Source organism: Aplysia californica, unplaced genomic scaffold (genome assembly GCF_000002075.1).
Source record: "Aplysia californica isolate F4 #8 unplaced genomic scaffold, AplCal3.0 scaffold00442, whole genome shotgun sequence".
Classification (NCBI taxonomy): Eukaryota; Metazoa; Mollusca; class Gastropoda; order Aplysiida; family Aplysiidae; genus Aplysia; species Aplysia californica.
In genome coordinates, this window is record NW_004797712.1 from 308,158 (window position 1) to 319,036 (window position 10,879).

General features: G+C 38.5%; 2 protein-coding genes across 2 annotated transcripts in view; one reads left to right on the forward strand and one right to left on the reverse strand.

Moving 5' to 3' along the window:
• Nucleotides 1–2,671: 2,671 nt before the first annotated feature.
• LOC101856750 (RIB43A-like with coiled-coils protein 2) lies at nucleotides 2,672–9,604 on the reverse strand. The gene is made up of 6 exons (XM_005104926.3): nucleotides 9,368–9,604; nucleotides 7,865–7,946; nucleotides 7,094–7,344; nucleotides 6,399–6,611; nucleotides 5,455–5,682; nucleotides 2,672–3,564 (listed from the first exon to the last, which is right to left on the reverse strand). The coding sequence occupies exons 1-6, from the start codon at nucleotides 9,482–9,484 to the stop codon at nucleotides 3,316–3,318; spliced, it is 1,140 nt and encodes a 379-aa protein (XP_005104983.1). The 5' UTR covers nucleotides 9,485–9,604; the 3' UTR covers nucleotides 2,672–3,315.
• A 313-nt stretch (nucleotides 9,605–9,917) lies between these two features.
• The window catches only part of LOC101856980 (structural maintenance of chromosomes protein 1A), a 26,507-nt gene continuing 25,545 nt past the window's right edge, over nucleotides 9,918–10,879 (forward strand). Inside the window, exon 1 of the mRNA XM_035971476.1 lies at nucleotides 9,918–10,214. Within this exon, the coding sequence (XP_035827369.1) occupies nucleotides 10,103–10,214 (112 nt within the window). The 5' untranslated portion in view covers nucleotides 9,918–10,102. The remainder of the gene's footprint in view (nucleotides 10,215–10,879) is intronic.

Genomic DNA, 10,879 nt, shown 5'->3' on the forward strand with positions numbered 1-10,879 from the left:
CCAACTCCGATGCTCCAGTAGATTCTGAATGTTTCTGTTTAGAAAATTCAAAATACTGTTCTCTTGCAACAGCCAGGTATTTTTTGTGATAGAGACATTTCTTAATACATTGTATGTGACCTTTATGCTAACAGTGACTCACCAATGTATTCTGTTTGGTTTTGTGACCTAGCAAAGTGTTCTAGGAAAATATTATAGAAATGTATCGGGTATGTGGGACGGACTTACAAGACAGTTTATAGAATTTTGCACTAATAAAGTTACATGTAGCAACCAACAGTAATGTGTTTGTCTTTTATTTTCCATCAATGTTTCTTACAATACAACGTTTCTTATCGTACATGATGCAATATTAGAATCTGTTGCATTGGTATCATAAGTGTAGTAGACACAAATGGGTCCTGATTTGGATTTTGACTTCGACAAGAACTTTATTGTGTGTGGGGGGCGGAGGTAACCTTCACAGTTTCAAAAAAAAGTTGCATGGTCGTGAAACAGAACAACGCCGTCGCTAAGCTTTCCTCGTCTTCTTTTGTTTTGAATCGCGCTACGCAGTTTTTAAAGGGTTTTGCAGTACACATCAGAGTTGATTAACATCCCATTTCCCCCCAAATTCTACTAAAAGAACTCCTTGCCTGTCCCAAAACACTGTACACATGGCTTTTTCCCCCCGTCGCAGCCTGCGTAGAGCGATTCAAAACACAAGACGCGGAATGCTTAGTGACGGCGTTGTTCTGCTTCACGACAATGCAACTCCTCCCAAGTCTGCACAGACCCAAAACCTGATCGCCTCCTTCGGATGGGAACAGTTGAAGCACCCATCCCATGGTATAGCCCAGACCTGGCTCTGAGTGACTTTCATCTGTTCCTGCATTTGAAAAAGTTTTTGGCCGGGCAGGACTTCGACTCAGACGCTGATCTCACAGGAGAGACTGGACATTGGCTGACATCGCAGGCGGCAGCTTTCTACGATGAATTCAGAAGCTCGTCCCATGCTACGACAAATGCCTCAACACTTCTGGTGACTTCATGGAGAAGTAGTCATATTTATGAGGTATTAAAAAAAAATTGTTTTGTTTGGGAAAATTATTTCTTTTATAATTATTTTAAAACGGTACTTACTTTCTGGACGTCCCTCGTATTAATACTTTGAAAAATTGTATGGGTTTAACACATGCCCTTTACAACACTACGGTTATTTAAAAGGTGAAACCTCCAAATTTAACGTCCATCTCCTAGTTCGGTTTTAGTAGAGGTTTTACTGCGCTCGCAACTGCATAAGGTCATATGAGCGCCTAGGGGTGGATGTCAACAGAGAAGTCCTTAAAGGGAATCAGACTTACTCTGCTCACCTCTCTAGCTTCAACAGCACAAAGTCTGCTTTGACTATCAAGGCACCCTGGAAATGGCGGGTCACAAAAGTGTGACAAACATACAAAAGAAGTAGAGGAGCAATGACGATAGTCAGGATTAGAAAAGAAAAAGCAGCAGTTCCCTGTTGCAGTTCAGGCAGTTATGAGCATGATATTGATGAATCAGCCCATTTACAATAACAATTCTACTGTGCATAAGAACTCGAAAAGTTAATGTCCCCCTCTTTGGGAATGGCCTAAAGACACTTCAGTCAGTAGCACCGCCATCTCCGAAAGTATTGAGCCAGGCAGGAAAATTAGTGTAAAATACCTTTCCAAGGACACAACATCGGACTGAGCTAAACTTTGAACCTCTGAACCCACAATCTTAAGACGACAAGTCCGGTAGCCTATCCACTTGACTACAGATGCCACTATAAGTATGTGTTGATTCTGTCAGATATATATGGTCGCTTTTAAGCACAAGGGGGCTATCCTAATAAATGCTGTTTTGAGAAAATTGAAGTTAAAGTTTTTGGATCCTTATTCAGTTTCATTAAATGAGGAGATTTTTTCTCAATAACCAAACAAATATACACACCAATGAAACCAAACTTCTCCTATAGGTAGGGCAATGCCCACTTTTGGTGCAAGTCAAGATTTCTGGAAACCCCCGAAATCTGGGTTAGCCCCCTTGTCCTTAAAAGCGACCATATATCATGTACAGTCAAACCCCATTATATCGCCAACTTTGAGACAAGCATCAATTAAGTTGACAGCATAGTCTGACTGGTGGTATAACAGGGTTTTAATACTGTCCTCTGTGAAATTATAGCATGGACTGCCCAACAACAAGGGGAGTGATTCTGGCATGATTAGATGAAGGACAATATTATAATAAGTTATTTCCTTTAGTTTAGAGTTTGATGGAATGACCTTCAGGCTTCTTGCATGTGATAATTAATGTTCAGTGGAGATGGAATCTTAAATAATGCTATTCAAAATTCTTCTATGGGCATCTGTGGTGTAGTGTTAGGCACTTCGTTGTCACATGCAGAAGGCCCAAGTTTGATTCCTGTGTGAGTAGAATTTTTATTGAGTTTCTTTATCTTTCTGCTGGGAAGTTGTATCCATCTCAGTCCCGGTTAGCCCTGATAGGCAAGGTCAACTCAAAACCCACCTCCTAAATGATCTAAATTGTGTTGGTGGGGGCGTAAAAGCATCTACTTACATTTAAACAAGAACAAAATTTGGTAACAATGTCTTACTGTCTCCGTGAACCTTTTATCTACAATACAACACACTGGAAACATCAGAAATGAACATGTATACATGTTTAATCATATTTGAAGCATAGTTCAGCAAAAGAAAATGTAGTAAAAATTCACACAATTTTGTTTAAAATTCTGAAAGTAAATATATTACATCTTTCATGGTTATGACCAGAGCAATGATGTATTAGGACAAAATCAAATAAAAATGAGGGGCATTTTCAATGAACCGGGTCACCATTTTCACACTGATCCAACCTCTGTTGATGCAGTGGTATCCACCTCATTCATATAGTAGTAGAATAAGACAAGTTAGGTCCTTTGTTACATTTTGTTTAATCGGTTCTCAGCATTCTCTTGTATCACAATTACATATACTTTTTGGTCCCATGTTCCCTGTTGTGATGCACAAAATAAGATTTAATATTTTTGAACATGTCTTAACACTTTGCTTCCTGTGCTATATTCCTAAGAATGTACTTGTGGGAGATATGAGTCACAGATAGGAAGCAAAGGGTTAAAGAAAGGGCCAAAAAGGTCAAAGTGAATACAGATATCGTAATAACACTTTCACAATTTTTTCGCCAACTTCAAATCATACCCAAGACAAAAACATTCTGCCTGAAACTTCATCAGTTACACAAATCTTCGAGCAAGAGTAACCACCCTTTCTTGTTAAACTAGAAAAATAACTATCGAGTTGTGGTATTGAATTGCATAAAGTAGGCGGCTGTGGGAGGGTTTGTGTACACTTCTTTATCCAAGAATTCTTTGTGTGACTTCTGCTCCAGAGCAAGGCGTCTGTTCTCATCAGCCTGGGCCTTCTCGATGTCCCGGCGTTTACGCTCCAACTCGCGTTCCACCATCAAGGCTGCCCTGGCATGTGCTGATGCCTGGCGCTCATGCTCGCGGTCTCTCAGCTCCTCTTCCTGTTTCAGACGCTGGAAGACAAAACATTGACAGTCTGAATCATATGTTGAATATTATAAAATGTTAAAAATTTAATGCTACTTCTCAGCACAGTATGGCCATTTGTGGGGAGACGTAGCTTTCAATTCCCAGTGTGAGGTCCGAGTTGAGGCTGAAATTTCTAATTTTTTATTTCTTTTCGTCTTCAGGTGCATATAATTCGTCCTGAACATAAATTGAACCTGATCCTGAACCCACAAAAGAGTAGAAGAGTGGTTAAAATGGGTTTGAACAGACTAAGGGTCTTCAATTTTCTGAACACTGGCACATTTCCATTGATGACACATTTAGCACTGGTATTTGTACTAAGACAACCCAAGCAAGACAAACACAACACACGCTTTTTCAATTCTTAAAAAGTTACATTTCAAGGGACTGGATTACGATAATTGAGATTTCTCAAAATTTAAGATTTCAATCTCTTTGAAACTTTGTATATTTGTCTGGAAGTGTTTGGTACTCCTATTTTCAGAGGATTTGTCTGCAGCGCAACAATTTGTGCGTGTGAAATATTTTAAAACAAAAGTTCCTTTAAATGAAACATGTTTATTCTCAGCTATAATTTCTGCCACTCATGTACCTGCCAAAACTTTACTATTGAAAATCCCTTTAAAAACTTAAGTTATGTTGTTACTAATATTCATAATGTTTTTTAATGGCATTGTACAAAAGGCAAGTGAGTAATTTGATGTAAACTGTAAACAAGACTACATCATTTGTTTTTGCAGGCCTGAGACCCCATTCTGACCCTGTGTAGGAACTAAATGGGATTGAAGGGTCAAGAAATCCATTTGAATATCTTACTTAACTCTTTTTATAACAAGAAAACCATCCAAAACTGTATTTCAGCAGTACATAAAAAACTTTGATGTCTCAGTAGTGTCTCCCGTTAAGCTCCAACAGGACTGCGATCCCTTCAGTAATACACAATTTAACTCTTTTTCTCCGAGGGGGGTAAATCCACTAGGCCGGGGCCTTGTTTTGGTACGAAATCTAAAATTGACATTTAAACGTTGGTCATTAAATCAAAACAAGTGAACCTATTTCAATAGTTCTTCATTTAATGAATGAACTCCCGGTAAAAGAGACCTGATTTTGGATTGCCAAAAAGTAATTTGAGAGGTCATCGTAAAGGAATGCGCCTGAACTATTGCCAGCAGCTCACGGGCACAGCGGTTCCCACCGTGAGTCGCTGGGAGTGGCTTGTCAGAAATAAGTTTGAGGAGTTAATGAAAAAACAAAATAACGATAAACCAAGAACTAAAAGTACATCTTAAGCATGAATAGGGCCTCTACAATAAAGAATTTAAGAGTAACATGGTATTGAGGAAGAATATTCAATTTTCTGATCACAGTTCTCAAAGGCATGATATGGCCCCAGACAGAAATGGGTTCAATCTATACACAAAATGTTGCCACTTTAACAACTCCTTTTTCTGAAGCTGTGATCCAAACCATAAGAACACAAAGACTTATGATGAAGTGAAGAGATATGATCGGTGTTACACTTGAACTATATTTTGTTTTATCAAGTATTAACTACAGGATGTGAAATGAAAACATGGAGCTCGCAACGGATTTAATCAGAGGTTCCCCCCCTCCCCCTGAAAAATCTTCTACTAGTGAAAGGGTGTCAAACCAGTAGGCATCATCCTACAAAGAAAAAGTTTTTGCAACAAATTTATAATGCAACTGAAATACAAGTTTTTTTCTTTTACATAAAAACTTTGTACAAAATTCCCTCTGTGAATTACTAGTCTGTCACTTGAGAATGAGAGCAGTCAAGCCATGCTCTATCATGCTAACACCTTAACAAGATGTTTTCAGCATGAGTAATATCTGGTTAGCAAGAAGAAACTTACCTCATTCTCTGCTCTCTGCCTCTCTTGTTGCTTTCTAATGTCCTCTAGCTGTTGAGGGGACATGCCCTTCCATCTGTCGGTGATGACCCTGTGTGGGCCAAAGGCACTCTGGGCAACAGCAGGGTTCTCGGTGAGCACATCGCCAAACACGTGGTTGGCAATTTCTGTCATCTTATCATCCAGGTCTTGCTGCTGCTTCAGACGGTCTCGCTCCATCTGCTCTTTGTTCTATATCAAATAATACATAGATTGTAAGTACATGACTATTGAAAACGTTCCAGTCTCGGTTTAAGTATTATTGAGAAAAGAGGATGATTAGACTTAATATTGGTGCAGTTTGATTACTGTAACAACATACATGCAGAAAAAGAGACATTCTAGCTAACAGTAGAGGGAATAAACTCTCAGAGCTCAAAACACCATGTAAAATCTTGATGGTTCAGCAGTAATGCTAAACAAGAGTAAGGAAGACGGCCTTGATAGCTATATAATCAGAGGAGTATGCACATAGCAAACACGAACATAGTGAAACATGTGCATAGCGAAAAGATTTTTACGTCCTGAATTTTTTTTTGTACATGTGTTTTCTTTGTATTTAAAATAAATACAGCGCGAAATTTGTATATAATGAAAAAATTTCCTCGTCTTGCCAATTTTGCTATGTGCCTGCTAGACTGTATATATCAATGACATTGAGATACAATATTACGATCTATCATTTGAGTTCTTTCAGAATTCATAAGTCAGAACTTTATATTCGCTAGCCTCTTTGAGTTCACTTGCAGCTTTACCATTTTTTTGTTGTGAACAAAAAAAAAATTCTCTTTAAAGCCATGGACAATTCTTAAAAAGAAAAGTCTACCATGTCACCAATGAGGAAATAAGATTTCTCAGCAGCTCTGAAATAGACTGAAACAAAATGCAGGTAAACAACCAGTACATACCAAGGCATCATTGTAAGCTGAAGTAGCCATGTTGATTGCCTTCCTGCAGTTCTCCTCTGCCTCCTGTAACTCCATCGCCCTTTGATCCAACTCCTTCTGCTTCAGTTCATACAGGCGATCCGCAGCGTCCTGATTGCGTTTGGCTTGCGCCTTTTCACGCATCTGGGACTCATGCCACTTCCGGGCTTGTTCATTCTGGAACTTTTTACGAGCCTTTGAGGAGGAACAAAAGTAAAATAATTATCAAACCTATGAGGGTGTTCTGAATGACAACAAAGTATAAAACTTACAGTACAGGAAATCTTTCATTTGGAACAGCTATAGTGACTACAGAAACAGTAAGATAACAAGTCTAAATACACCAAGAAAAAAATATGGTACTTTTACACTATTTCCTCAGGAAGTCTAAAATTTTCATTTTGAAATGCTGCACCTAGTAAGTATCATTCACAGCAGTGCCAGTACAAGTACAGAGTCTCAGGTCTTACTACTCATGTTTTTTAAAATAGAAGTGTCTCAGGAATAAATGAGAAAATGTGACAGATACAGAAATTCAAAACTTTAAAGCTATTATCTTTTCTCACATCAAGCAGCTCATTTAAGAAGGGAGCAGTTTGCCAAAAACTTGTGCTATCAAAACCACAGAAAAACTACTGAAAAAAGAAAAAAAAGTCCAAAATGTCTCTACCGCTTACCTTACTATTCAAGTCTTCCCCATCAAACTTTTGCAGACTTGAAATACCACAACGAGGGTCATCGTCGTGGACTCTAGCAGGCTTGTCTTTCTTCAGACCATCAGGGTCGTACAAGTCCCACTCTCTTCTGGAGGATGGCTGCTGGTGCAATGCCCTGAACTCATTCAAAGCCTCATTCAGTGCACGGACATCATGTTCCTGACGTGTTTCAAGCATGCTTGCAATTTTATCATTCCGTAGAGCATCAGCAGCTGAAAAGGTAAAAAGCAGAAGAAATTGTGATGGAAATTTTCCCCATTCACCAGTTTTTATAGAAGAGATGAACATACAATTTTAACAATATAATCAGTGCAATTTTTGCCTTACAGGTGTTTAAGACCAAGTTTAAAAAAATTGTGTTACTTGCTCAAGTTTAAAGGCATGCCTTCTTGTGAACCTTAATTCTTTCATTACAAAAATCAGCAACTGGAGATGGAATGCATGCATGGGAATTGCTCAACCTAATCTTTGATCATCTATACTTGATGAAAACATTCAATTGTCCACAATGCATTGTATGTTGCGGTACAGTCAGCTGGCTAAGAACAAAATGCTGTAGACAAAACTAAATTCCCTTATTTTGTTTTTTTAACAGATATAGTTTTAGGGCGTCGTGTGACAAAATGATGCATGAAGTAACACTTATTAAGCAGTTAGATTATGTTAGGTAATATTATATTACAGATTTGCGCACTTGTAATGATTTAAACTATACTAATCAATAAAGCTTACCAAACGCCTCATGTCGTTTCCTCTCAAACTCTTCCATTTGTTTCTTGTCAAACATTTGCTGGTCAATGGCCTGCCTGTCGACCTGTTAGAGATAAAGTTTAGAATAAGAAATCTGATCCAATGATTTTTCATACAATACCATGTCCTACTGTGCTGCCACATGACATTCTTAGTCAAAGTTTATTACGCATATTTGTTTAATATATAATTTTCTTTGGCAACAAAATATCAAAACTATTCAGGGAAAAGAGTATTTTTCTAGGCACTGACACTTGAATAGTAGGTCAAGCAGAGTGGTTTACTTTGACGACCAATCACAGTGGCACGAGGCATGCCATTTTTACTTATCATCCAATCTCGAGTCTCAAGATCTACGCTTATCCAAATTACTCCTCCTCTTTACCTGTCCAAAATTTATAGCTATCCCTGAGTTGCCCGCCTTTGTTGTTGTGCATCACCCATCGTGTTGTGGTCACATCAATTAAAATTCAGTCTGTCTAGCACATTTGGGAGTAGAGATAAGTGCCGCAATGGGCAGGGAAGAGTTCACAGTTTAATGTAATTCCGCCTGGAGTGAACTTGTCCAAGCCCTCCCCACCCAGTGTGTGATGTCAGTTTAGGTGGAGAGGTCAGTTAAGTGAGAGCAATGTATGGGGAAAACAAACGCATTGGCGAGATCTCATCTCTGTGTGATCCCGTCTGGGGCAAACAATGTACCGCTTCATCAAGATTTACAACAGACATATCGATCACATTCACGAGAGTGGCTGATCTGTGACGCAAGCAGTAAATTATCAAATATTTTCACTTCTTGGTTGATCAGCAGCACCAACCAGGTGTTTTTGTTCCATAAATTATGATCTTAAATGTGGGATCTTAACCGGATGTAGACCTTCAGAGTGGGAGCTTACGTGACTTTTGTGTAGGAAAAATTATGTTTTCTTAAAACAGAGGAATCTTAAGCAAACTCGGATCGTATGTGGTGGGATCTTAGGTGAAGACTGCTGCATATGTCAAGAGTTAAGCTTTAAAGAACATATTTTAGGGTCAATTGCCTTCTACAATTTTGAGATGATGGTGTGTCGATATTGTAATTTTTCTTACTGTAACTGAATTTCAGCACACTCATCTAAAATAACAGCCCTCTCCCTGATCTCATATAAATCAGTTAGAAGAGTGGGAAAACTCCAGTTGGTACGGTTCCTTGCACATACTAAAATTGTCCTTAATCTCTGCTCCTTGTAAGCAAGGTTTACAGAATTAGTCTTAACTCTTTGACTGTTCTTAAATGTTTTGAACCTAAAGTCTAAACATTATAGATCTACAACTGCCATGGCATAACATATACTAAAGTTGACAGACACATTTCTTTAGAAATGGTACTTAAGTCACTGTAAATGAGGCAACAAAAGTACTAAGGGTGCTTATTTTTCAAAATATGAAGAAAATTTATTCGTTCAAAACTGGATCACGCTCGGTAACTAAGGCACAAAAAGTACTCACTCCAATTTGCCTGGTTTTAGCATTAAAAATCCGAGTCTTTCTTTCATCTTCCATGGCTCGTCGGCGCTCGATGGCCGCAGCCTCCTTATAGTCAACGGGAAGATCTAATTTATACATGTTGGAATCTTTGAAGTTCAATCAAAAGTGAAAAATCAAAATGTTCATCCGATGCTGCCACAGCAGCAACACATCCACTCCCAGAGCCTTCAGATACTGTTGTCAAGTTTATGTCGTTGTTATGCAAAGGTGACACGGAGATACTGATAGGCAATTGGATGATAATAAATCTAATTTTTATGTTCCTATACTAATGAGATTAAAACAAATAGTCTTTCATGAAATGAGCTTATTATTCATTTCATGGCAATTGAACTAAAGAATCCGTTAATGTAAATAAAAATATATTCATTTTCCTCTTAATTAATATGGTCCGGGTGTGCGTTCGACGAATAGTGGTAACATTCCCAAAATAAAGTGGAAATAGTAAACTTCCGTTTTGTCTTTCTATAAGTAGACTAATTGAACAACTAGCAGTAATGCAGAAAGTTTTTAATCTTGCGAATAAAATTTAATCGACAAAACACCAAAACAACAAGATTGGCGGGTGCAGGCTGTAAACATTGAGAAAATATTATTTCTTATGGCTTAATTTGTTTTCAATCGAACCTATTTTGTATTTATACAGTTTTCAGCTCTGTCTTTTGAAGATTTGGTACATTGTTTGTGTAAGCAAAGATGCCGGGTCAACTCAAATACATTGAAGTTGAGAACTTCAAGTCGTACAAGGGAAAGCAGAAAATCGGTCCGTTCAAGAAATTCACAGCAATTATTGGACCTAATGGATCTGGTAAGATAATGTCCAGGTTTTAATTTAAACACCAGTGTAAAAGTATTGCTAAAGATCTAGATCTAGTAATGGGTTGCTCACATCAACTCAAAGTCTGAAGGAGAGGGTCTTGTTGCATTCTGATCCCGAAGAAGAAGCTGACGCAGTGTCACAATGCGAGCCAGCCTCCAGGACCAGGACCAGGCTGTGTGGCTGTGATAAAATTATAATTTTTACTTTCACTCTCGCACGCAGTTGATGGTTTATTTTACTTATGTTATGGACCTGTCTCAAATTTAGATATTCTAAATTCAGTGACTACGTTCACGGTGCCGTGATTGTAGTTTGCAGGTTGCATTCACTTCCCGACTTCACATTCACAGTACAGAGTACAGCGCCCTGCCAGAATGTAATGTAGATTCTAGATCTAGAATCTAGTTTGTTTGTAGTTTGCAATTTAACCCTAGAAGCGCTCTGCATTTCACTGGAAGTAACCCGCGTAAAATCTAAAAGGCCACTGCTATTCACACCCGGGGTGAGAATAGCGCAGGCGAGTCTTTTGGCTATTCTCACCTGGTGTGCATTCATTATAGCCTAGATCTAGATTTCTAGGCCAACCAATTTTGCGTTCACCCTGAACCACAGAATTCTACACTGTGATAATAGGCCGTTGTTATTCGGACTCG

What these genes read in the sequence shown, in the direction of transcription:
- LOC101856750 (XM_005104926.3), bottom strand. Translation starts at nt 9,484, where the DNA reads ATGTATAAATTAGATCTTCCCGTTGACTATAAGGAGGCTGCGGCCATC. An exon ending in GGGAAGACTTGAATAGTAAG is followed by an intron (nt 6,612 to 7,093) that starts GTAAGCGGTAGA and finishes TCCTCCTCAAAG; the next exon opens with GCTCGTAAAAAGTTCCAGAA. An exon ending in CAGCTTACAATGATGCCTTG is followed by an intron (nt 5,683 to 6,398) that starts GTATGTACTGGT and finishes TATTTGATATAG; the next exon opens with AACAAAGAGCAGATGGAGCG.